The sequence below is a fragment of the Choloepus didactylus genome, chromosome 1 (assembly GCF_015220235.1).
Source record: "Choloepus didactylus isolate mChoDid1 chromosome 1, mChoDid1.pri, whole genome shotgun sequence".
Lineage (NCBI taxonomy): Eukaryota > Metazoa > Chordata > Mammalia > Pilosa > Megalonychidae > Choloepus > Choloepus didactylus.
In genome coordinates, this window is record NC_051307.1 from 81,660,773 (window position 1) to 81,688,487 (window position 27,715).

The 27,715-nt window shown below is 37.4% G+C and overlaps 1 protein-coding gene across 4 annotated transcripts in view; it reads right to left on the reverse strand.

Moving 5' to 3' along the window:
* Nucleotides 1–75: 75 nt before the first annotated feature.
* Nucleotides 76–27,715, reverse strand: part of LOC119533935 (limbic system associated membrane protein) — an 878,762-nt gene continuing 851,122 nt past the window's right edge. For 3 of the 4 annotated variants that reach the window (XM_037835912.1, XM_037835904.1, XM_037835895.1), the window contains 2 exons: nt 12,955–12,987; nt 76–8,007 (listed from right to left, as the gene is read on the reverse strand). In XM_037835912.1, the coding sequence (XP_037691840.1) occupies nt 7,910–8,007; nt 12,955–12,987 (131 nt within the window). In that variant the 3' untranslated portion in view covers nt 76–7,909. The remainder of the gene's footprint in view (nt 8,008–12,954; nt 12,988–27,715) is intronic. The other variant, XM_037835919.1, reaches the window with a different exon arrangement.

Genomic DNA, 27,715 nt, shown 5'->3' on the forward strand with positions numbered 1-27,715 from the left:
CATCGTTTCTTGTCTTTTTCATGAAATCCTCCAAGAAGCAGTGAAGTTAACCACAAGATTAATGACCAAGGTCAATGAAGACACATCTCCTTTTCACGTTTATTTCATTTTGTTTTAAGATCACAGAACAGCAGAGCATTCATACTTGTAAAGTAACAGAAGATAGAAACAGAATTTAAATACATTTAAAAAGAAAAGGAAAAAAGCCTTTTTTTAATTTTGATTTTTTTTTTTTTACACACACTGCGCTTTTTTTTTCCTCCACAGAGCTAGTATCCAGGGAAAAAAATCCACCCAATAAACAAAAATAAAAATCCTTGAGCAACAAAAAACCCAAACCAAAAAATGGCCATGTTGATATTGTCAAGGGATCGTTCATGTACAGGGTTGAAAAAAGGAATATATTGATATATATATATTTATATGTATATAACACTGTAAATAAGGAGAATTCTAACCAAGAGCAGGATTTATACACTCTTCAGTAGAGCAGTGAGAAGGAAGGAGTGAAGCTGGTGGGGAGGGGATTGGTGGGAAGAAGTTGGAGGTTTTCCTCCATGTGTCTCTCCCTCTGCAATCTCCTCCTTTTAACCTCCCTTTCCTTCCCAGTAAATACTTCAGGGAGCAGAACTTAGCCACAATTCACCAGGATAAGCCATATACATTCTCTGGTGAAGAGTAAAGATACAGGCAAGTGGGTTCAAAAAAAGGCCCCAGAGAGCCTGGAATTGGTGCCGAGTGCCAGGAAGCTAGTATCTTGATGTATTTTCTTCATGTGCAAGAAGCAGAGTTTTAGTCTGTGCCTGTCTTTATACAGAGAAGGTTTGTGCAGAGAAGAATATAGCTGTAATAGCAGATTCAGGAGCACCATCCAAAAAGAGGCACCTCTGAAATGATCATGAAAATGGGGAGCTACCCCATGGGCAGGTCATTCTCCCACTTAAACAGAGCCTCATAAACACTCTAAGCACATTCACATTGTTATTTATACAAAGCTATATGAATTCTGGGAAGTTACGAATAAACCCTGCTCTTCAGTGTACAGGAAACTTGAGATTTCTTCTGCTCTTTTAGGCAATTCATGAAAAGACAATTTGGACAGTTACCAAGCTGGGCCTCTAGGAGAGCATGGGGCTATAGTTTGATGGGTCAAGACAAGTAGAACTGTGTTCAATGCATCAAGGACAAGGTACAAGACAATAATTCCTCACTAACTGATTGAGCACCATCTTTTCTGCTTACCCTCTTTGTAGCGAACTAAGTTTTCCCATTTGCTTTCGGCCTTCATGACAACTCTTACTGTCTTCAACTCTGTAGCCTCTTAAAAGTGAATTCATTTTTGTTTTATTTTCAATTGTAGATGGTATCAATTTGTACTTATTTGAAAATGAGGACTGTTTTCTCTCCATCTCCTTGCTTGGTTTTATACCCTATTAAGTTTAGGGAAACTAAAGTTTCCTGAGGTGCCATGAGGATTTCCTTCCCAAACAAAATGTATTATCTTGCTTGTTTCTCACAGATCTGCCTTTTGAACCTGTCTGGGACCACATGCTTACTGTCATCAGCACAAGGGTTTCCAAGGACACGCATTTACTATAAAGAGGCACTTGGCCCAGGATGAGAGAAAACTGTGTTTCCTTCATTTTCACAACTTCCTCTCTTGTTACATGCACAATACCCAATCTGCCTTCTCATGAAAGGTTATTCGAGTACAGTTCAACAGCTAAATTTTATAATATTATAAACAATGTTCTCAATACAATCTGGATGTGTCCCTTCTCTACATTGCTAAGAAGTCTTGATCAGAGCAGAATTATAGAACCAGTCCAGACATCTGCATTCTAGGAATTTTGGCTTTTGAAATGGAGATGACAAATTGATGTTTCTGAGAGGTGAGGATAATACAGAGCCCAAACTGGGGATGACAATTGGCTGCTTAGAATAATTAGCTGGGCACAAGACTTAGTAAGTATTAAATTCTTACTCAGAATCAGAAAGTTGAGAATTGAAAGAGACTTTAGAGATAATGTCATTGAAATTCTTTATTTTGGGGATGAGAAAACCATGACTCAGGGAGGGTAAATGACTTGCCTAAGTTTGCACAGCTGTCAGGTGTTTGTGGGCAGATCCAGGGCTGGAATCCAATTCTCCTGATTCCAATTCAATACGCCACCTACCTCACTTTCAAGTTTTCATTTATCTTAAGTAGAGCCTAATGTTAATTAAACCTAAATTTCTTTCTATGACTAGCAGAAAATTCATGTGTCCCTTGAAATCATCTCTTTGGTGCTTCTTTATGTACAAATTGTCCTGATAGTGGAAAAGGTGTATATGCCATTCTGCTCAACACACCAGGCACTTCAAAAAGAATCCAAGAGAATATGGCTGAGAGAGATACTATCCTTGCAATTGAAATGATTCTGACCCTTGTTTATCATATTTAGGAGAGATAAGTAGAAACATGCATCTGCCAGATAAATAAAAGTAGTTATTTCTTAGTGTAGGACCCAGAAAGATATTTCTGAAGGACGTATTTCTCATATTCCTCAATTTTTTAGGATCAAGTTGACAAGGAATCTTTCCAATGTTTCTGTGAACAGAAAAATGAAAACTGAGTAATATTCTTCTCATCAAGGTGTTGGTGACTTCCTTGAAGAAGGACGTCTTGGATGGTGACAAAAAAAAAACCAGAAGAGACTTTAGAGTTGATGAAACAGGCACACAAGATCTTAAAACTCCTCCCTCCCCTTCTCTTCATTTCAGGAAAAGCCTGGCTAGTTTTGGTGTCAAGTGAGACCACTGCTGCAACAATTGGGAATATTTCCTCTGGGTCCTGAAGGAGCAAAGAGATAGGCATTTACTCCTGTGACTTGACGGGATATGAATCTTTTACAGCTCCTGTGGGCCTGCTGCCTTTTGCGGAGGCAACCTTGTGTTCAGTTGATACTTCTTCCCGTTCTTTTAGTTTTTATTTCATGGTGAGTTTTTTCTTTAAGATTAGCTGAAATTGGGCCTTGCATGAAAAATGTAGTTTACATAGTTTATATTATGTATATAAACTAGTGATTTACATTGATTTACACATGATTGGTGCCTAATTTATTAATCAGCACACAGTATGTAAATGTGCTGAAAGGAAATCAAGATTTTAAAATAAGTTTTCCATAATATCCATAAACATTTTTGTTGGTGTAAATGTTAAACCTAAACCCAATGTTAACACCAGCTTCCTTGCCAAGAGTGAGGTTCGTAGCTGGGTGAAAACAAATTCTTTCTTAAATTTCAGTTGGCGACATTTGAATAGCATAGCTACATGCAAATGAGAATAGTTTACTTCCCTTTCATTAGTACGTACGTAAATGTAAACTCCATTTTACATTTAGTGAGATGTTTACAGATATTATGCCAACCATAATGGAATATTTACATTACTGGGGCAAATGCAGTCTTTGGAGGAGAAATATTTTAAATATTTAAAAGAAGAGAAGGAGGCTTCATAAACTGGATTTGTGTTCCTTAACTCAGGGTCTTATCTCACCCTTTTTGTGGTATGTTTAATATTTGTCTGCAAAATTAATAGTTTCTGTAGGTCAAATAGAACATTGCACTTACATTTCTACAAATGATAGTTACTGGGAACCAAGACTAAGTCTAGGCTAAAAGGTTATGAGGATGAAGAGAAAAATCAGGACATGGTAATCCATGGAACATGGTTCATAGCAAATTCCTTTCAAGCAAATAATTACAAAGTGCAAAAAATGGGGCTCCATGTTTTTCTGAATGAAGCATAGCTCTTTTTTTAAACCAAATTCAGCACTTTTCTTTTAGATTTAAATCATTATTCTAGATTTGTCTTATAATACATACAATGTTGTAAATATAGCATTTGTAAAGACAAGATTTTAAAAAAATACATACACACATATATATATATTTCCACAAATAATTCAAGGTCTGCAAAGAACAAAATGAGAAATTCAGAGAGACTAGCCAATAGAAACAGACCACAACCAACCCGGGGATGGAGCCTATAACTCTGGAATAGTTAAGAAGCTAAAAACTTGCTAGGTAAGAACTCAGAAACAATTTCATGCTGAGGAGTTTAGTTTTTGTGTGCAAAGGAGGTAAGTCCATTTTTGGAGGAGAAACAGATTTTTGTTTCAGTGCTCCAAGAACACGAAAATCACGAGTACTTTTTTAAGGTCTCTATGAATAGCCCCAGTTGTTGTATGTAGTAAAAAAAAATAAAAAAAATAAATAAAAAATAAACATGGCAAAGGAGAAATCTGACTTGGGAGAGAAGTCAAAGTTTAGGAAACAATCTTTCCTGAAAGAAAACTCATCTACTTTTCCCTAAGCCTTAGTTCTTTTAGGACAGAGGGATTTTGTCTCAAAACAAGCAAGACTGTTTCTCCAACAAGACAAAACCTTTTGATGAACAATTGTGCAGAGGGTGTAATTACATTTTCTGCAGTTACAAAATCTATGATAACTTTCATTTATCAGAAAGCACCCTGAGTCAAGGTCATTTCTGCCTTTGTCAACTAAGAGTTGGTCTAAGGATTTTGTTTTATGGATAGTAGAGTTTCATTTTGCAAACATTTTTACTGATAGTAAGTATTATATTAGTCATTCAGATTAATTGATACATTTCACTCCTCTCAGTATATTATTTTCAACCAGGTGGCTCTTTTTCAGTGCAAGGTTTCAAGCTTTCTTTGCCAATGGACAAGATTCTTGAAGGGATTTATAGCAATCTGATGAACTAAGTTCCAAGAAATCTCATGTTAAAACTTTATTTCTTGGTGTTGATCCTCTGGCCCCTTCCTTTTCCCTGACCTTTCTCTAAATGGTGTTCTCCTCCATTCTTCATATTGCTTAGCTAGACTCTCAAATCTTTGAGATTCTGGTGCCAGTGTTTTCTTGGAAACATGAACCAGGAGCAAAAAAATAAAAGAGAAAAAAAGAAAAAGAAAAAGCCCAGATCTTGTCAGAGATATATGCAAAGCCAACACAATATTTAACATATTTAATTATGTTTAATACAAGGTCCATTATATTAAAATGGAGGGAACAAATGGTGCTGATATGGCAAAGACATTCCTTTTAATGGAAAAGCATCTTCTATAAACCAAGACATTGCCCTTATGATAGAATGGACAAAATAGGGAAGTAAGGCATGTGGATTAAAGCCTGTGACATAGTATAGGGATTTGTTTCTGGTGCTGATACTAACATCTGAATTGACGTTTGTACTTTGTCCTTACTATTTATCTTTAAGTTAGCATGCTCCCTTTTAAAGCTTCTATTTAAGGGTGGGGCTGCCTCTTCAAAATATGGGGAGTATTTGTCATCAAACATGATAACCTTTTATTCCTTGTACATAGAAGACCAAAGCTGTTAAGAAAATCCTGATTGTCAATAAATTGATGCTTCATAGTAATACAGCTCACCTTCCCTTTATTTTAGTAGCTACCTTCTTGGATATGAATTTCTGCCCTATGCCAGTAATTACCATAAAAATTTTTACCCTTCTCCAAGCCCAATTTGTCCATTTCTGTCTCATATCCTAACTGCAAAATCATAAAGAAAGGCTGGTGATAAGTTTCTGGGGAAAAAAGAAAAACTGCAATAGATTCCCTTAGAAAAAATTTAAAATGCTGCTAATCAGGGAGATGACTACCTGCAAAGAAGAGACTCATTACAAAGAGCCTTCTGTCAGTAAAATCTATCAAGAAAAATTTCACTTTTCCATTTTTTTTTTAATTTGCAATTTTAGTTTCCCATTTTATTTCAAGATTCAGCTAATTTCAAGGTTCCAAAATTTGCTGAAGTACCACATTTTGCTCTGTTGTAATACCATGCAATTATGACCTCAGAAATAATCCTCTGTCCTCTCATAAACTGAGCCACTTCCAATGCTCACTATAGTCTAAATGAGAGCAATGACTGGTTTCTTGACAAAGATATCTATGTACCTACATGCAGAGAGCCAGCTCTCTCTGCCTTCTGGTGATACCAAGATTTATGATACTCATACAACATCCACATAAATTAATTACAAGTTGTCCAGCTCTTTTGATTAGGGAACTGACCCACATTTCATTGTTAATGGCAAGATGTAATTTATAGATATAAATTTAAACACCATACCCCCACTGTATCTTTTTCAGGAGACCAAAAGCTAAAAGTGAGCAGAGAAGGTGATTACAATGCAATTCCTAGTGTCCTATCATAGGATAATATATATGACATAGGGGTCACTGGATGGACTCCTATGAGCAATGGTGGTGTACACACCATCAGTGAAATAGCAGGGAGATGATGCAGACCACAAAATAAAGTATCAACCTAGAACACCAGGTCAGAAATCTGCAGGTGAACACAAGAAGTGTATTCTGTTTTTGCTATGGTCTTTGCTTTGTATTAGAACTCTGACAATATCTCTAGAATATGGCTAGGAAATTAGGCATCTGTCAACTTTTCCCACCTTGCTTATTCTTATTGTATTTGTCTGAAATATGAAACAATCTCTGCTAAGAGGAATCCATGGGGCAAATGTATTATTTGTAGATTAAGGAAGGAACAAACCAGTGATGCTTAGGATCTCTGTGTGGCTCATCATTTGGCCACTGGGAATTAAAACTTGGAGACCTTCCTGTTTCTCAGATTTACTCAACACGTGCTACTCACTCCTGCAACAGAGCAGGACCCAGTCTGTCAAAAAGCCAGGGAAGATATGATTCCCTCAGACTCATGAAACAAGAGCATAATCAGGAACCTTCTCTCCTAGGTCTCCTTGTCCACGTCACTGAGCTTTTCTACTATTTGCTTACTCCATCAATAGTAGGCACTTTCATTTACAGTGATATTCTGAGTGACTCCCGAGTAGGCTCTGATGATTGGACTGGGAGGAATATGGGAACCTGCCCTTGAAAGGATACAGCTTGGTTTGAATATACATCAATGTCACGTGACAGCCAAGGATGGGGCAGTGACTCTGCTCCTCGCCTCCTACCCCACCATCCCTTGAGCAACTTGTCACAGCCGCATCTCACAATTACAATGCAGGACAGTATCTACAACACAATGAGTCTATGTACACATGGACCATTCCTGTGGCATGCTTTAGAGAGAGAGACACACACGCTCACACACATGTATACCCACGTGAGAGAGAGAGAGACTTGAGCAGGCGCGCGCACAGTGGAGAAAATTAAAATGGCACTTCCTAGCATTTGCGGCATGACCAGTGCTCAGGAGGATGGTGGGGGTGAAGAGAAGCAGGGAGTTGGGATAAAAAGAGAATATCTGAAATGGGCGTGGGGGAGTTAGAACACACTGGAGGGAGGGGGTGGTCTTAAAAATTGGAGAGAGAGCGGAAGCAGGAAAGTCAGATAAAGGCTCAACACAGAACTTCAGTTCGGATTCCACTGATAGTCTGAAATGGCTATGAGTCAAATCAAAAGAAATACAGAATAAAAAGATCATGGAAATATAAACACCAAAGGCAATATCTTATTTTTACCCCACAGATGAAAAAGGATGAAAGAAGGAAGGATGGGTGGGGTGGAGTGTTAATATTCATCTTGCACTTTTTTACTTTATTATTTTTTACAACATCTGGATGTCCTTAGCATGATGAAGTCTCTACACAGCATAGATTTGCTTAGACATACACATACCCTGGTAGAACTTTTCCACCCTGAATTATACTCAAATTTTCATTGATGGACTTAAAATTTCTTAATGTATTTTCTTCTTCATTCTTTTATTTCCCCCTTCATTTAGAAACACACACATTTGTGAAATAAACGATCTTCCCCCATCTTGCACTCTCTCTCTCTCTGTATCCTGTGTGACGCATTTTTGTGTGTTTTTTTTAAATTATTTTAAAATTTTTATCCTATTAACATTTGCTGAGAAGGCAGAGCAGAGATGCTGCCAGCAGCCACAGTGGTACGGCCAGACTGATGGATCCGTTTATTCCTCTCACCGACCCAGGTCCTGCAGAGGAAAAGAGGAGAGAGAAAGAAATGATAATAGTTAGGCCAGACATGCTCCATGTTACAGTTGACTTCTGACCATATCAGAGGGAAGTCCCGGCCAGAAATCAATGCTTCATAGTCAGTGTGCTAATGTGCAGCCCAGGAAAGGCTCAAAATCGTTCCTAAATCCCTCTCCTCCCTGAGCTAAAACTATTTTAAACGGTATCATTGGTTGAGACACTTTTCAATACAAAATGCTCTCCTTGGGGAAGATCCTAAAGTGACCGTTGCTGATGTCTCTGATGGTACAGCAGGTTCCCTTTCGCCCAACTGCCTCTTGTAGGCTCAGATCTCATTAAGATTCCAAGCGATGCTGAGGTCCTTGAGCAGCCAGACATGGGCTCCTTGGGCAGATTCATCGCAGTGTCTCCATCGACCAATGTATGGCTCCCTCATTTCCCAGGGATGAAGCTGTCACTGTTTATTTGTTAATGGGGAGTGGGCTTGCTTTAAAGTAACATTTATGGCTGGATGGCATTTTAGCAGTGAGGTGGAAAATAAGCCAACACCTTATAATCTTAAGAGGCAGCAGGGATCCATCTGGGTCAAACTCTTCATTTGACATTTAAAAAAAAAAACACATACAAAATCCACAAACAAACAAACAGAAAACTCTGGGGCCTAGAGAGGTTAAGATGCAAGTTGGAACTGGAAGCAGAACTGAGCCTTTACCACCCCAGTTTCTCCAGTGTGGCCTTGACCTGGAGGATGTGGGTATGTGTCTGAGAGGGATGGAGAGGAAGGTGATGAAGAGGTTTGTGAGTTGATAGAAAGAGGATTGGGGCAGAAATTGTAGGTCCAATTGAAGAGCTTGTCTCCTATGCTTTGCTTGTTCTAGTTTTCTCCTTTTGTATAGATCCATTGTATAGATCTATTAACGGAAGAACATATTAGTATTTTTCACTAAGGAAACTTTTGGATTTAAGATGGTACGCTTAGACAATGAGGTCCAAAAGACAAACTGGTGTGACTGTAATTCTGGGTCACATTAAAGTTGTGAGGGCTTGTATGTAGATCAATGTGCATGTGTGAGAATGTGTGTGTGTGTGTGTGTGCATGTGTGTGTGTGTGTGCCTGTGTCTGTTGAAAATGGGATGGTCTGCAAGTGCAATGGAAACGTCCTCTGGTATGAGAATGTTTCCAAAAATGTCTACAAATATACCAGATTTGGAGGTAAAATAATATGGGAAAAATACCGTATTCAAAGATAGTTTCCTAATCTATGTTTTAGGTAAGTAATAACAACAGCAACAGAGGAACAAAAGCAACAATTACATAGCCCTTTCTACAAGGTACTGTTATACATGCTTTAAAAATATAAGCACACAACAATCCTATGAGGCAGGTAGTATAATTAACCTGTTTTACCATGAGATAAGTGAGGCACAGAGAGGTTAAAACATTGCACAAGTTTATACAACTAGTAAGCAGAGGAGCTGAGACTTTTACCCAGGAGTCTGACTCCAGCATCTGTGTTCATCACCACTGCAGAGTGGGTTACATAATAAAGTATGCGGGTGAGTCTCTTGTCAAATATTTGGCAACAGAAATTTCGATTTGTTTAAAACAACGGCCAGAACAAACAAAAACAACAAAAGGGCCTCCATTATCTTGGCAAAAATGATTTTCAATAGAATACTTTAGACTAGAATGCCTTTGGAGAATATGAAAAACATTAATTAATATAAAATACAAACACGAACTTTGAGAAGCATCATTATCACATCAAGTGAGTTTTGTCATGTTTAAAGATGTGGAAACATAGGATACAGAATTTAAATATTCAATTAATTCTCTAATTGTTGAATGGCTGTAGAATCATACTAATGAACGGCACTTTACATACCTTCAGGTCCATACCTTTTGTGAGGAATTAAGTTTCAGGGAGATACCTACCTTTAGTAGCCTGCCTAAAGCACTAGGTGTTCTGAGTCTTAGCTCAATTCTTTCCTAGGCTTCTGACCTGAGGGCAATGTTAGTTTTCTATCATTGTAGTTATCTGCATTACATTAAATGGCATGGGCTACTTGGCACATTTGTTAAGAAGCTACAAAAATATGTTTGGATTAGTGTTTCAGTAAAGCTTTCAAAACAGAGAAAGGAGGCTACACAAAAATTGAGGCCATACAGAGTTAAGCAAAAATGATGTCTGCTTTGCCCAAGGGATAGTGGGAAACAGAAGGTTTTCAAAGAGTCTAATTTTGCTTAATTATTTCCTTAATCTGGCTTTAAATACTAGGGGGAGGCTGGATTATCTTTCAGACATCTTGGATCTGAGAGGTACCTGGGGAAGTTTAAGGAGCCTAGTCTTATCATTTTAATTGAAGTGTAATGAATGTTTGAAAGTGCAAAAATTCCTTCATTGTAATATATGATATATACATATATAAGCCTGGATAAGCATATTCACATATAATATTCTTTCTAAGCATGTATGTACCCAAGGAAGTACATATGTTATATTCATACTCATATATACATTTAACACGCATATTATTGGTCTTTTAATACACACGACTGATAATTAACTGTTATTTTGCATGGCATTCTATGTGATATATGGAAAATTCCAGTATGCCTATATTAATAATCTTTTAATTTTAACCTGAACAAAATTATTTTACATATTTGAAATTTATTCGTACATCAATTAAAGATATCTTCATCTCTATCAATTATCATTTATTAAGTGCTCTCATATAGCTATTAATGTGCTTATATGACTTGCTCTTTTCATAATTGGCTTTGAGAGTAAATAAATAGACTTGAAAAAATTCAAGAGTAAATGGGTGATAGTTGGAGAATCATCATAAGTGCATGTGCAATTACGGATATATATGACTACATAGGAGACTACTTCAGTTAATGGCTATTTCAAGGCAGAATAATCAGCAAAATCATTAATTATGTTTTCGTTCATGGTTATGAAATTTTTGCTTATTTGTAGAAATGCAAATGATAAATCTCATTTCCCACACCAGATGGCCAGGCTCAGCAAGTGCTTTCAGATACTGACAGATATGATGAAAGCACAAGTCTGCAAACATAAATTAGCTTTAAGAATAGATGAGCAAATAGCAATACAATTCAAAAATTTGCTACATGTTTTTCATGTAACAGACATGAATGAGATCTTGGTTTTCAGCCATATTCTGCATGTCCGTATGTGTGTATGAACGCACCTATATATGAGTGGTATTTAGTAAGCACTGTATTGCTCTATTAGCTATAGAAGTTTGGATTACAGAAAAGCATACAATACCAACCTAAATCATTGGTTTATGACTTGGGTCAAGGCTTTTAATGTTTAATTTGAAGGGGCAACACATAGCTGCAGCAAGACTGCCAACCTGAGTCAACACACCAGGTCAAGGTTCTTAACTCCAAGCATAGGATGATAAGTAAAGCTCTGTATCAAGGTGAATGCTGGATTATACTTTGCCATGACACTACGTATAAAAGGGAATTTGTGCTTAGGGCCAAGATTGGGAAAACATCCTGAGATTAAAGGGTATGAGAATTTGGGGCATGTCTCTATATTACAAATCTGATGCAGGATCCTGAACTGATTGATTTCTCTCAGTAAAAACTCAAAGAAAGGACAAGGTGATTTTTCAATACCTGCTTTAGAAAAGCATTATACTTGGAGACACTACTTTAAGTCTGGTTAACACTTTTCTGTTGCTTCTCTTGAGGGCTTAGGGACCATTCTCTGGATTTGGGACTTGATTTACTTAAAGTGTTCATTAATCATGCCTTCAGTGAAAGGCATGATTAATGACTCTTGGGCATATCTTTCAGCCATTAAGGGATCAGAGACAATCATAATTTTCATCTTGTACATAGTTCAGCCATACAAGAAGAGAAGAAAGTCCAAAAGACTTCAAGATTTTATTCTTTTTAGAATTGTCAAAGAGCTGGCCAAGTGACTAAAAACAGAACAAAGACTTAAACAATATATAAAAAAATGTTAATCAAAGGTACAAAAATAATCTTCAGAGTCTCATAAATATCTCTTCAATTTCACCTGAAGGGTCAGACTAAGGTACACTGGCGTTCTAAGAAACCATATTTAAAGGGAAGCCAGATTCCACTGACTTTGGCGCCCCCTGCCTTCTACTTTCAGGCAATATAATTTCCACTGGGTGAATGAATTAGGGATTAAAGTCTACAATTGCCAAATAGGAGCAGATTAGAAGAGGGGAAATATGTTATTTTTGAGTAGTGGGTCTTAAGCTTAAATTTGGGCTCTTCCTTTTTATGCATCATATCCATTTTTTTTATAAATTGAGATTTTTGTGAGGCTGAGGTATTCTCACAGTAATGTTGAAATTATCACATCTTTCCTATCACAACAGTATCACACATTTTGGCACGCAAAATTTTGAAATTTTAGGCCAATACTTAGAATGAGGTTATATTGATGACCTGGGAGAAGGATGAGGCAAGAGGAAATATTAACTGCTCAAGTGTTTCGTTTTAAGAGACCCTGCTCTATTTTCTTAGCAATGTTTATATCTGAATAGTCAACAAGGGATGTAAAGTAGGCTCAGTGTCCCTTCTGAGAGAGCCCTGTAATTTGCATTTCCAAAAGTGCAGCTCTGCTCAAGTTAACCACAGATACTTAAGGTAACGAAACTGGGATGTAGGTATGAGGATAACTTTCTCAGTCTCCGAGATTTAAAAATGAATAGCCTGTCAAAAGCAATATAGGAGTCATAGATTGGATGACAGACTCCCGTGAATGAGAAAGTTCACGATTTGGGAAAAGTAGTGCCAATTGTGTTACGGAAATTATTATTGCAATTTATTGTTATGAAATAAACTCAAATATATAAGAACACAATATATTGCTGTGAAATCTTAACTTTAGTATATAGAAGGTAATCAGAAATAAGAACCATACCTTTTTGCTTGAAGTGCACGGTGGTGCCAATTTCTAAAAAAGAAAAATTTAGCAAAACAAAAACAAAAAAATTCTTTATCAATTGAGAATAAATATGAAGGTAGTCTGGTACTCTCCACTGAAAGGAGGCGGAAAGAAAAGGCAGAAAGAACATTCTAATGGGAACAGATATTGACAGAGATTAAAAGAAGGAAAACAGAAAGAGACAGTATTGTTGAAACAAATGTTGAAAAACTGGAGGGTGGCAAAAATGATTTGCAACTACAAATAGTCGATGTTACGTGTTATGTGTGTAGATGAGCAAACTCTGAGTAAGTTGTCTTAAAATACTCTTGATCCCAATTTCATGGGACAATAGACTGATCTGGTTCCAACCCCATCCAAACATTATTCAAGCCAATTGACCTGCGTGCTCTTCTAACAAACCAAGTCCATCTCCACTTCAAAGCTTTTGCACTTGTCTTTTCCTTTGCTTATAATGTTCTTCCCCCAGATTGTTGCATGGCTCATTTAGTCACTTCATTCAGATACTGCTAAAATGTCACTGAATCAAGAACTTCCCTGATCACCTTATAAAAATATTACTACTTGTTACCTTCTCTATTCCTTTTCCCTGTTTTACTAATCTTAATAGCACTTATCACTACCCGGTATCATATTATGTGCTTATTTATTTGCTTGTTTATGGTTTGTTTTCTCCATTAGCACATATGGAGGCAACAATAGTGTGTGAAGTCTTGCCTACCCCTGTATCTTTGGTGCCTAGATGAGCCTGGCCTGTAGTATGTATTCAATAAATGCTGACTGTATAAATAAATCTCAGAGTTTGAAACGTTCATATACTTGAACTCCTTTTTAAGTATCCTTATCAAATAAACCACAACACTCTTAGATCTCTATAAGGAAATATATACAATTTCCACAAGATACAGAGACCTATTTTGAATTTCAGGATTAACTGAATGGTTGTTCAGACACAGGAGCATGAACTGTGGCTATGAGATACGGATTTTCTTCTCTGTGAAGAGCAGCATATAACCTTGGGTTCCTGGGTAGCATGTTCTCACTAGAGAAGTAAAGTGATGAGTCTTTTCACTGGAGAGAGCCTTTTGAATTGTACACTTGGTTACCTAACTTCCCTGCTAGAACCTTGCCATTTTTCTTGTGGTTTCCACGATAAAGAACAAAATCCTTAACATGGCTCCCATGGTCCACCGTTGAGTGCCCTGTGCCCCCACCTCCAGCCTCATCAATATCTATCATCTCTGAGTTCCAGCTCCCCAGCCTTCCTTTAAATCTCATGGGTAACTGGCCCAATAATATCTCTATTTGAATCCCACTCATGCTTCAGAATTTAGTTGTCATTTCTTCAGGAAAGTCTTCCTCGGTCTCCTTGATCAAATTAAATCGCCTTCCCCCCTTCTAAAATAAGCTTTGCCATCCTTTATAATCCTCATCTCAGTTTTATTTTCAAATGTACTTTTATAATTTTGTGATTAATGCTTGTCTTCACCACCTGATTGTGAGTTCCATGGAATCAGGGCTTTGTCTGTCATTGTTCACAGTTGGAGCCCAGTCAGTGCATAACAGACATGCTGAATGTGCAATGGGCAAAAACAGAAGCTCTAGAATCACGGAAGTATGAGAAAAAGAAATATATGCCAAGCATTCTCCTAACCTAAAACAACAGAAAACTTGGACAGCTGAATCCTTTATTCTTTGATTGAGCACAGAGAGGGCAGACATTCAAAATCAGGACTGCAAAGTTTCTGAGGTTCACGGCAATTTATTAATCTACCCCCTCATGGCTTTCCTGTTTGTCCATCCAAAGTAGTCACAAGGAGAAATCATCATTCTTATGATGGCTGTAAGAAGGGCACAACTGTCCTTGTTTCTGATGTCTTGAAAATGTTTGGCTACAATCCAGCTTTAGCAAAACTGATGCCAGTCAGGCTGTTCCTAAGAGGAAGGATAGCTCGCATTAAGGGTAGTTTCCCTAAACGGGTCAGATGCGGGAGAGGAGACCGGCCTGAACTTTCTTTCATATTGGGATTGCTGGTGGACCTTTGAATGCACTTCAGAAGATGCCCAAGGACCTCAGCACCTGCCCTCCTGTCCTAGAAGTCCATGACTTGCAGATGTTTTGTGTGAACAAATGCAACCCACTAGAAGTCCATACAGAACGAAAGAGAGAATTTTGCTCCTCTCCTAGCAGAAGCCAGCAACCTCTACCACTCCCACACCAGAAGTGAAGCCAGGTCACTATCAGGGTATAAAACACTGGCCACTACCTGTTGGCTACCTTTTTTATATGTCTAATAGTCTTACTACTAATGTTTCAATTGCATATCAAACAGACTGCTGCTTGCTTTCATAATACCTGCAAATCAATATATTGCCTTAAAAATTATTGAAAGGCACTGTGGACAATGCATTTACCACAGTATGAACAGACTGTGGCCCAGAGAGGCTAATGAGTTACCCAAGGTAACAGCCAGCTAGAAGCAGAGCTGGGACTAAAATTCAGGGCTCCCAGTTCCCAACCAGAACCTTCTCCAAGATTTTGTAATACCCCTCTAGTGTTTTTATAAAGGCAAGTCCTCTTTAACTCTAGGGGTATCACTGGGACATTTAAACAATTCAATACTGGTTGAAAAGGGTCTCACTCTGCTCTTGTACAAAGTGCAACTTTCTTTCTTTCTTAGGTCAAGCCTTTTGACTTATTCCTTAGAATCTGTGAGGTCCCCTCATGGACCCAGAGTGACGTACGTCACCCAAAGGGGCCTAGATCCCCACTGGAACCATCTTTAGATAAAGAACACTTGGTGCCCTGCTCCATATCTGGTTCAAAGGCCTTATGGGAACATTCAGTGCAATAAGCAATTGTTCAGAAACCTGGACCAGACAGAAAGCCACTGGTTCTGCTCTAAGCTCCTTGTACTTCCTTTGAGTTTCAAACACACTGAATGCCCAGAAGCCAATGTAGAAAAGACCCTGCTTCTCTTTGCCTCAGTTTCATCATCTGTAACATGAATGTAACTAACATGTTCATTATAAAGGTGTGCTATGCATAATATAAGTTAATTAACATAGAACTTGGAATGGAGACAGGCACTCAGTAAATACAGGTGGTTGTTGCCAATTTTGGGTGAAATTCCTTCTGGGGAGGACTATTAGTGCAATTTTGGTGGAGAGATAGAAAATAAATCTTAACAAGTAAGCCATGGCATTGCAGGTCCAAAGAATAAAATAAAAAGGTAAATCTAATGCAGCAAAACTATGGACAAAACATTGGGGGATTCTAGTACAAAAAAGTGATAGGAAAGCATATTGATTAGGCAGCATTTTGGTCAGGAGAAAAGCGACAATGTGCCTGAGTTAATCAGTTACTGGCATGGACCTGGGTAAGAGGCCATGTGTTATAACTGGATCTCTTTGGGAACAAAAACTCCCTTACTAATCAACTAAGAGGAGTTGATTAAAAGAATGACTTAAAAATATTGCCCCAATATTTCACTCTATGAATAGAATATCAGAAAAATTCAGATTAACAAGATACATTTCCTTGAAATTGCTTTAAAAAGCAAACTAGATAACCAGTTAAATTTTAGATAGTCCTCCTGACTTGGACAATCAATCAACTGATTTGTGAAATGTTAAAGATTTTAAGACTCAGGATTCTATTTGTCTTTAGAAAAATAGGCTGGAGCACTTGTTTTGTATTTTTATTGCCTACTCACCGTCTTCTGTTGGAAAAGAATATTCTCTTTCCAGGAGCAAAATAAATTTGAGAGTATTTCAAAACAGCCCAGCTCTTTGAAAACCTGGTTGTGTGCTGCCATCTTGTGGTAATACTGTGACATGTTCCTACGTACTATCTAAAGGAATTACCTTTGTCCACCAGGTGGCAATAGTGGGAAAAATAGAAACACCATTTTATTTTATTTTTAATTTTTTTTTCACTGTCAAAGCAAGAACAAAATACTGCTCTTTAAGAAGGGGTCTTCTCCATTATTACAAACAACATAATTTTTTTTTGTACCTTGCTGGGAATATTATTCCTGTAGGAATTCCTTGGACCTACTCATTACGACTTACTTGGAACCTATGATTTTTATGCCTTTCAGAAAAACTACTGTCATCTCAATCTTGCTCCAACCAATAAACATAAAAAGTAAGCCATTTCAGTGAAGATCCAAAGAGTAAAATAAAAAGATAAATGTACTGAATTTATCTCAGACAGAATAATGGGGGATTCTAGTACAGAGAAGTTTCCAGCCATTCTCTGAAAGAATTTTTGTGATCTTAGTTCCTGATGAGGGGGCACAAGGGGGCAATGAGGAAACAATTTAATACTAGAAAGGGCAAGTGCTTTGACAAATTGATTTATGTTAATCCATCTTCGACTTGTGCTTTCAGATTCTTGACACCCAACCTACAACATAAAAAAGAACTGATTTGGCCTCTCTCATTGGCATAGACAACATGTCTTCCTTGTTCACTACTGTACCCTCAACTTAGTGTGGGCACAGAGTAACTGCCCAATAAATCTGCTTGATAATTGAATGTATACATATATGTACAATTGAGCAAATGAAGTTAATACTCCAGGAGCTGCCCTAGCCAAGATTCTAGGTAAGGGAAGATTCTATTCCTTTTTGAACCCACAATGTCTTAACCGAAAAGCAGGATTACTGCTGGGAATTCAGTTATGTGAAGAGCCATATGGGGCCAGGAGCTTCTTTTAGCAGTCCCCAAATCCTGACAGGTTGCAAATTTTCTGGAGGGCTGAGCTATATTTAAAAATATTCTTGATGTCTTATCAAAATTTGAGCCTTGGAAAATAAAAACTCAAGCTTCATTTTTTTCAAAAACCAGAAGATTTTGTCTTCTTCTTACCTCTCATCTCATATTAGGTGGTATAAGTTACTCTGACTCTGCCTCTTTGTCTCCAGAAGCTAAAGGGAATGTTGGACTTCATGGACTTCTAGGACTTGAGAGAGATGGTTCATTGGTGATTTCAGAGGGTAGAGTTGGGAACTCTCTCATTGCCTCGGAACATTTTCACATCTACGTTTATGGAAGATTCTTGCATTTTGCTTTCTTTGAATTCTATTTGGGAGCGGAGATGATGGTATAAAAAACCAATAAGGAGGAAAACTGATTTCCAATTTTGACTCTTGTGTCTTGACAACTTGGCTCTCGTTCTCTGCTGCTTCCCATCATATATCATACGTAGAGTTTGGGGGTTTATACTATTTGGACAGTTGTTCTAATTCCAGGGTATTTACTTGGGCATAAATGTTTCACTTTTTATACAGCCACAGCCATCTGAAGAAGAAAGAGCTCTCTTCTATTGTGCATTGTTCAGCTCTTTCTATAAGGCCATGATACACTGCAGATTTTGAAAATGGCATATTAGTTAGAGGACTGAGACCACTAAATGTTATTTTTTTTCCTGCTGACCCAGAGTTAGCAAGTTTGTCTTCAAGTGGGGAGGAGGGTCCAAATTCAACAGAGATTTTACCCTCCAGTTGCCTGGAATAGTGCAAGAGGGGCAGAGTTACAACCAATAAGAAATTTAATAAAAGAAACAAAGGAGATTTGACGTGCTGCCTCTTCCTCCATACCTGATGCTGAGAGCCAAAGCATTGCATTTGTAAGTTTCCTCCATAGGAATTTACGGGATTTTTGGTCCTTTGAGGTTTATAATTTTGCCAAGGATTTGAAAAATAAAATCTTTATTATTATTGTGGCTTAAAATGAGGCCATATTTATTAAGTCAATTTTCAAAGCTGCATTCTCTAAGTTATTACTTTCTTTCTCACAGGTTTCTCACTCTGTTCTGAGGCTTTAGGGATTAGCAGCTTCTACTTACAAGTATTATTATTATTTTTCTTTTGTTATAGAAAATGATATGCCTGGTGGTTCCTATTTGGATCGTTAAAGCTTTTGCTTTTCTCCCGTATATGGTGTTCATGTTGCATAATCCCTAATGCCTGGTATTTCTAGACTAACATTCTCTAAGAATCATAGTAATCATTCTGGGTCTGGTTCAGGGGAAAAATAAGCCAAAATAGGAGAAACAAATCTGAACCTCTAAACCCCAACCTTAATGTTATCCCTGTTTTTTAGTTCAGAGTTGAACTAGTGTCTTAACTACCAAAAGAATATATCAAACTGGTTAGAAAAACAGAGAAATCATAGCATGTCATTGATATTTGAGAAGACAAGTCAGCCTCCCTAAACTAGATTTGGGTCAAAAAGGAATCCTACTCTTTACTTTCAAATACCTCTGAAGGGTTTTCCTCTCTTGAGTTGACACTGATTGGAAATGGATTTCAGGTTTTTGATGCTATTTAACAGTAAGTAATAGACATGAATGACTTACTACACTATGGACCTATGGTGATCAATGACTCATTGTTGAATGAATGAATAAAGTAATAAGAACAGATGCTGACAGAATTTCTCCTTACAAAGTATTAATGAAATATTTGAGCCTCACTCCTTATTTTCATCAGTTGGTGGACTGACCCTCTATTCTCCAAATATTTATACTGAATAGAATCTGAAAAAATATTTTTTAAATAAATAAGAAAAGTTTTAATACATACATTTAGGGAGAGAATATAGCTGCTCCCACATATGAAGTGGGTACTGCTACTGGAAATCCTGGAGGTACCATGGGGAAATCTCTTCTAAAATGAGTCAGGTTTTGACTTAGGACCTACAAGAGCTGGAGCCATGCTTGTTGCTGTGGAGAGGGCACTAGCCCAGGGCAGGACAGCTGCCCCTGGGCCTTCTCGTGCTTTGACTTTGAGCAACTTACAGAAACATGCCCAGCCTCAGGGAGAGTGGAAAATAGAGAATGTTTCAGACCTTTCAATTTGAATGTGCTATAGTAACCTGACAGCAGAAAAATTCAGACAAAAACATCCACTTACATCATAATAATGGTGTTATCTCTAGGTGGAAGGATTATTCATGACCTTTATATTTTTCTTTATAGCTCCATATATTTTCAAATTCTTCCAGAATAAGAATGCATAGCATTTATTATCAGACTAGAAAACTATTTATAAAAACAAATCAATGGATTAAAAAACTAATTCTTGGGGAAAAGAAAACCACTTTATGGTTTTTTGGCACTGGGTGACAACATTATAAGCAGACTGAATTTTTTTTCCCCAATTTTTAGCTGACTGGTATTATGTGGACAAAATAAAAGAGAAGCTAAGAAAGGTGAGGCCTAATTTCTATAGGTATATAGACATAACAGTATGAAATAGCAATACAATGAAAAATTTATTCCATGGGTCTGTGAGGCCCTTCTGACACTAGGCTTGATATTCTGGGTAGTTTTCCTGTACAGTAGTTATAGGTGCATGTTTTGACTGTAAATGCTATGAATTATGTATGCTGAGTGACGATATGGATTGTTGCAGGAAGTGCAGTCTCACTAGACATTCTCAAAACAAAGAGAAGGCTTAGTTAAATCTCTTATACCAAATCAGCTTCCTCAAATCCTGAGGGTTTCTTATTCAGCCTGAGAGATTTAATGTTTAATAACCAATGAATTAAAATATTAGAGAATGCCCAATTGACTAAATTTAATAAAGTGGTGCCCTAGGGCTACTCCACCTGAAAATATGTATGAGATTAGACAAACTCCAGAAGTAAACTTATTTGAATCAGCTGTCACTGAGGTAGGCAGGGCCAGATGTGCAGTTTTCATCTTAAAGAAGAAACAACTGTCTCTGCCCTTCTGCCCAGAATGTATCCATCGTACTTGCAGGTAAAATCCTGGTCCTTTGACACTTGTTGGAATTAAAGACCAGTCAACTCATTTAATAAAGAACAACTTTCCAGCCCCCAAATGTACCTAGTTGTTGGTGCAAAGTAAATTATACTCCCCTTGTTTAAAAACATATATTTCTTGTGTATTTGAAAGCCTCCTGCACCTTCCTTTATCTGACTTGCTAAAAAGGCTTTAAGGCAAAGGTTTGGATAGGTCTCTAGAGATTTTCACGTTTTCTGGTTTTATTCCTCTCTTTCTGCTTCCCAGCCCTAAATTGCAAATTGCAGATCCATTTTAGAATACATTAGATTCAAAATCCTAAGGGATGCAAGACTATCTTTAATCCATGTAGTGTGCATTTTCATGTTGTATGTTTCCAAATCAAAAACATTCAAATACCATGAAATGAGATAATTGGCCTGCAGAGTTTGAATGCAGAGATAACAAGTGACGACGTGAGATTTCCTGGGGTTTTAAAGGTCCTGGAAATAAGAAGATAAGGGATTGAAAAATGTCAGTGTGCTCTGGGTTACCTTTGAACCTACATTTATGACAGTAACCACTACAGTGCAGAACTAGAGAAAGGTAGTTTTGCTTTGAACCTTCCCAGTAACTTTATTATGGGAAGTGCCAGGAAGCCTCAACAACTCTGGCATTTCCATAACTCGTGGTGTCACTGACTCCAAATATAACAGTATTACCAAGTTCTGGTGTAACTCCCTGAAAATGTTGCTTTGCCTGACCATTGCTTGGGTCAAAAGAAGCTCTACCATCAAACCTGCCTACTGAGAGGTTTTTTCTAGATGTTCTTCTAGATAATAGGCTCTCGATATCCTCCAGAAAACTAACCCAATTAATGCTACCTACCACATAGTATATAGTGTTGGTATATGTGTATACAATTAAGCCAACAAGTACTCTTTCTTGTCCTAAGAGTATAACAGAAGTGGAAATGCCTAATCCCTCTCCTTTAACCCCACCAGTTTATCAGTTTTTTTCATACAGCTCAGATGCAAAGTCAAAGTAAGAAACTATCAGAGCAAAAATTGTTTTTCCTATTTTTAGAATTAATTAGAGTTAATATTGAATATCATCCAGTTCAACTCTCTCTGGATTCTAGAACTTTGCATGTGTTGGAGTGTTCTGCCCTCCTCTTCTCCTCTTTTTGTCTAAACTTTTACCTGCAAGCCTTCCCTGACCAGTTTAGGCTAGCTAAGTTTCCCCTGCTCTGTGCTCCCCAAGTACCCCACAGGCATCCTAACGTGGATTTAGCAAACTTTTTTGTGATTGTCTAATTCATCAACCACTTCCTTATCTGGTCTATAAGCTCCATTAGTGCAGGAGCCATATCTGGCTTATTATCCATAGTCATTACCAAGACTTTCTGAGACTGGCTCAGATAGCATTTTTTTTTTTTTTTTGGAGTGAATGAATGGTATCATAAAAATATTATGACTTGCTATCTAAACTTAACATGGGGTAAAAACTTGTTTGCACTACAAATCAAAAATGAATATTCTTTCTTGTGTTCCTAATGATTAGACATCACAGGAAAAAGAAAGCATAAAGTCTAAAGGACTCTACAAAGCAGAGGGGAAAGTAAGTGGAGAGTACATCTAAATGCAGACCAAGAAGTCACACCATCAATGAGTTTCAGTGGGATTGATTGTCTATCTTTCCAGGGAAGACCAACCTCTGGAGAGTGAGATGGTGCTGTCATTTACAGCACTGCAACACCAAGTAGCTTTGAACAATGAACTTACCTGTGTCCTGGAACTCCAAATAAGGAAAATCAGTCTCCCCAGTTATTCTCTAGCTTGCAATCCAACAAACAGAAGTGCAGTCTACTGCTTTGTTATTTTTTAGCTGTTTTTGCTCATTAGACTTCTACTTCTGAGTTATACAAAACTCAAGCATACAATTAAGAAAGCATTTTAGAATTGCCAAACAACTCCCTAATGTAGAACATGGCTGGGAATGCCTATTGCTGTATGGGATAAAAAGGATGGGGTGGTAGCTGGGGTGACACTCAGCCAAGGCAGTTTTCTCCTTCTGCATTTTTTCTTAAGCCACGGGATACCATGGTTGCCCCAAACAATGTCTTCTTAGGCAGTTAAAAGATGATTCACCTTGGGACTGTGAGGTTTGGAAGGTGGAGAAGTCAGAATATCTATTGTGAGTGTGGGGCAGATGAAAATACTATAGATTGATCTCTGCTTTAGAGTAAAGATGCTATGTTAGTGGAATTGCCTAGGTGTTAAGCATATATGCATGTTACAGAGAGGTGGGAAGCATTTTGTTTTGCTATCAACACTGTGATAAACAAAACAGTGCAGTAAGCTATGGCAGTGCTTGGCTCCCCAGTGTCCAATTAGGAGGTAAGATAAATGAGCTATAAGGTCTCTCCCCCCACTGATTTGTGGTGGATATAAGCTGGCAATTCTCAGTGGTGTCCTAGTGAGTGGTCTACCTACTCCCATCATACATCTGGGTATGTATGAACACCTCAAATTGGAATTCCAAGCTCATTATGTCATGCTGTGTTCTTACTTGACAGGTATGTTTCTTCACAGCAGTATACAAGGGGAGATGTAATGTGGGACCACTTAAGCTGTTTTTGTTTTTTTTTTCCCCACAGAGGTGCTTGTTTAATTTAATACCTGCAAATGACTTGTGATGATGAAGGAACATCATGATGCTAGAGTGATGGTAGAAGGGAAGTTGTTACTAAGGTTAATCTGTATCTTACCTCCAGAAGTAGACAAAACCTCCAGATATATGGGATATTGGCTTTGTGGTGCTTGTATAGTAGGCAATCAGTATTTAGAAGTCAAATCTACTACTATCAAAACTTCTTCTTGGTTTTGTTTTAAGGATGTGAAAAAGAAAGTGTGTATGTAATGCAGGGTGGAATATAGTGGAAAATGAGAAGAAAAAGAAAATCAAGAAATACAGCTAGCAGGAACAAGGATTTCAGGCAAAAATGAAAGAATGCCAAGGGCAGACTGAAGTTAAGCTCTATAGTTTTGGGGGGCTATGACATGACATTTGTCAAGGGCTGGGTCTGTATTGATGATTAAATTCTTGGAAGGGTATGCATTGTTTTTTTTTTTTTTTGACTCTGAGTAATAACACTTCCTTTAATGCCTCTAGCCCATGTAAAGTCTCTGAACCCAGGGATAAAATTCTAAAGAACGGGCCTCTTTTCTGGCACTATCCGGCAATATTTGTCACAGTAGACTACTACCCTCACATCAAATAGTGCCCGGACACAGACACCAAGGCAAGCTGTGCTGGGGTGCACAAGAAAGCCTAGAGGGGCCTATGCCAGCATTTTCTGTCCAGTCAAGATCCTGAGTATCTCAGTCTTTGAGGCAACATGCCAACATTTTTCTTTGCAAATCTTACTGAGCTCTTCTTAGGCAGCTTTATTCCTTTTAATTAAAAAGACAAGACTGTCAATTACTTTAACTTAATTCCCAAATGTAATTGTTACTTTGAAAGATATTTTTTCCCATAAAGCTCATAGAAGAGAAATATTTCCATTAAATTAAAATTTAGTCGAAGCTTGGATTTTCAAAACTATATATTCATCTTCAAATCCCTGCTGGCTTTAGAAATCTAAATAGTGCTGCAAGGAATAAGAACAGGAAGATCACCAGGAAAGTCTGACTGGTATAGACAGATCCAGATTAGAAAAATGGGAAAAGGTACTAGAAAAAATGTCCCAGCACTAAAAATGGCCCTATCTTTAAATTGAGGCTGTAGGAATTTTAAACATTTAGCTTGAAGCTAAATGTAAATTTTGAGAGAGGTAACACTTTCAAGCTGTTATGGGACATTTAAATAATGGGGTGAATAAATTTCAGCTTTATTCTTGCTAGCAATTTTTTAACAGGGATTAATCACAACAGTTTAGGAAACGGAGGGCAGAAGGAAGAGTGGAAAGGTAAGAATTGCTAAGACAGAAATGGGAAGAAAACCTCACCTATAACAGCTGGATCTCCATCATAGGATTGGCAGATGAAGTATTAATTCCAGATAAAGTACTGGCAAAACTATCCTACTTGGCTCCCAACCACTAAAGAAAACTGTTGTTTGCAATAAAATAGGCAGGTGATGGTATCAGTATTGAAGTCAACTCAATTATTTTCATGTGTATTAATCAGGGCCTATGATCTTACTATCAAATAGTGGTTGACATGCCTAACTTTTATTTGTAGAAATATGGCCCTTGTTTTTGTTAGCCAGTAGGAAAGGAGAGAAGGATTAAAAAATGAAACCCTTTCTAGGACATGCATTAAACATTTGACCAGCAAAAAGGGCAAGTTCTTTAGATTGGTGACTTTGGATTAGTCTGACATGACTGGCATCCATTGAAAAGTATGCGTGTGCGTGCGCACATGCACATGTACTACAGAATACGGAACTGTGCAACTTTGTAGCTCCTCTTAACTGTGATAGTATATTTCTAAAAAATGATGGAAAATATTTTTTATTTAACTTTGGGATGCTACTGCATTTTTCTATGACATCCTCAGTATTCTCAGTATCCATAATACTTTAAACTATAACAAAGCCACATGAACTTATATCTAGCTAATACCCATGCAGTATGATATAATTACAGTTCTATATTTCAGTACTTCTAAAAATTATAAGAGATATGTGTAGCTCAATGTGATGATTTTAAATTTAATATACTTTCTTTCTAGGAACTTAAAGCTCTTTTTTGTATTTTAAAACACATCTTTGAGCTTGTAAGCATGAAAAATATAATTTCTTTCCCATTTCACAGTTGGAAAAACTGAATTACTGAGAACAATCCTAGTAATTATTCATGATTAATAGAGGTATGTATGTAAATCAGCCTGAATGAATGTGTGAAATTAGATATACTGATGCCAGATAGCTATGCTCATGTTTTTTAAAGATGAATGCTTTCATATAAATCTCTGTGTGAGTCGGGCTTACATCTGTCTCTGTAAAAAGTTATGGAAATTAAGGTAACTGATCATTACATATTATAAACATTATAACGTAAAATAAATTAGATGCATGTTTAAAATTTATCAGACAGGTGTATATCTAATGAGCATGGAAATATACATAATGGCTATTTACAATGTCCTATATATTTATATATTTGCCTGGATGCACAGAATGGTAGATTAGGATTTAGGTGTGCTTTGATGATTAAAAAGAGGCAGCTAGACATCGTATCAACCAAGATGGCAGCAGAAGATGCTCCAAGGTTCTATCCCCCCACAGAAACTTTGAACACTAACAATAAGTGGCAGAGCAATCTTCTTCAAAAGTCCAGAAAACAGTTAAAAGATTGCAGTAACTGCGCAAGCGCCAAATCAAGAAAATACAACTTTAAAAATAGTAAGGAAAGCTTGTGGCACCCTTTCTGGCTCTCTACCACTCCTCCTTGGCAGGGTGCGTGTAGCTGACCTGCACTCCAGTTGTGGTTTCTGGCCCTGTTCTGAAGAAAGCAGAGTAATACCTATGAACATACTGGGTGTCTGTATGTCAGCACCAATCTATTAGTTGGCAGCCTGAAAGACTAAACCAGGAATCTCATCTTGGACTTAACCTCCCAGAACTTGCCCCGCAGGCAGAAGCAACTTGCAGATAGTTAAAGCAATGTTAAGAAACAATGAAAATGAAGTCATCAGGGGCAAAGGATTATCTTCTTTTAAAATTAAAATAGTGGTTCCTGGAGGGAGTGAAAGTTCGTTTGATAGGGATTAGAAAAGACATTCAGATTCCTGTAAATCAGGGAATTCCTAAGGTCAAAGGTAGCAAAAGTCCAGGACAAGATACAGGCCCAGAAAGGACATAGAGGATCCTCCACTTCACTTTCACCTTGGACTGATTTCAAGATAGGAGGGCTAAGCTCTGAAGGAGAGCACCAGCCAATGCAGAGACAATTTGCAAAGACTGTATGGTTTTTTTTGCTTTTGCTTTTTTGTTTGTTTGTTTGTTTTTGCATTGGTTTGCTTCCTTATGTTAGTTCCTGGTACTCGAGGAAATTTTGTGTCACTAAATGATCACAGATTTAAGGAACACACAGTTCAGGGACTAAAACTCAAAGTTAACATAGTAAAATATTAAAAATACAGAGCAAAAGAAAATATTAAAAGACAAATAAAGAAACAGGAAATGATGGTCCATCCAACGGAGCAAGAAAAATTCAGCAATGATCAATGAAGAAATTCAAAGGTTGGGCATATTGGAACAAAGACTTTAAAAAGAATGATTTTCAATATGCTCAAGGAGATAAAGGAAAACAAAGAGAAAGAATTAAGGGATATAAGGAAAACAATGTATGAACAATATGAGAATCTCTATAAAGAGATAGACGTTTTAAAATGGAAGAAAATAGAAATACTGGAATTGAAGACCAAAATTCCCCAGAGGGTTTCAAAAGCAGATTGGAGCCACAGAAGAAAGAATCAGTGAACTTGAAGACAAGATAATTGAAATGATTCTGGCTAAGGAGCAGAAAGTAAAATGAATGAAAAAAAAAAAAAAAAAGCAAATAAAGCCTAAGAGAGCTGTGGAACACCATCAAATAGACCCATATATGCATTATGGGAGTCCCAGAAGGAGAAGAAACATAAAAAGGGGCAGAAGGAATATTCAAATAAATAATGGCCAAAAATTTCCCAAATGTAATGAAAGACATGGATATTCACATTCAAGAATTCCAATGAACCCCAATCAGGATAAACTTGAAGGGAACCATAGCCAAATGCATATTAGTTAAACTGCCCAATGCCAGGGAAAGGAGAGAGTTCTGAAAGCTGCAAGGGAAAAGCAATGTGTTACATACAAGGGAGCCCCAGTAAGATTAAGTGCCAATTTCTCATCAGAAACAATGGAGGCGAGAAGGCATAGAGATGAAATATTTAAAGTGATGAAAGAAAACACTTGCTAAGCAAGAATTTTATA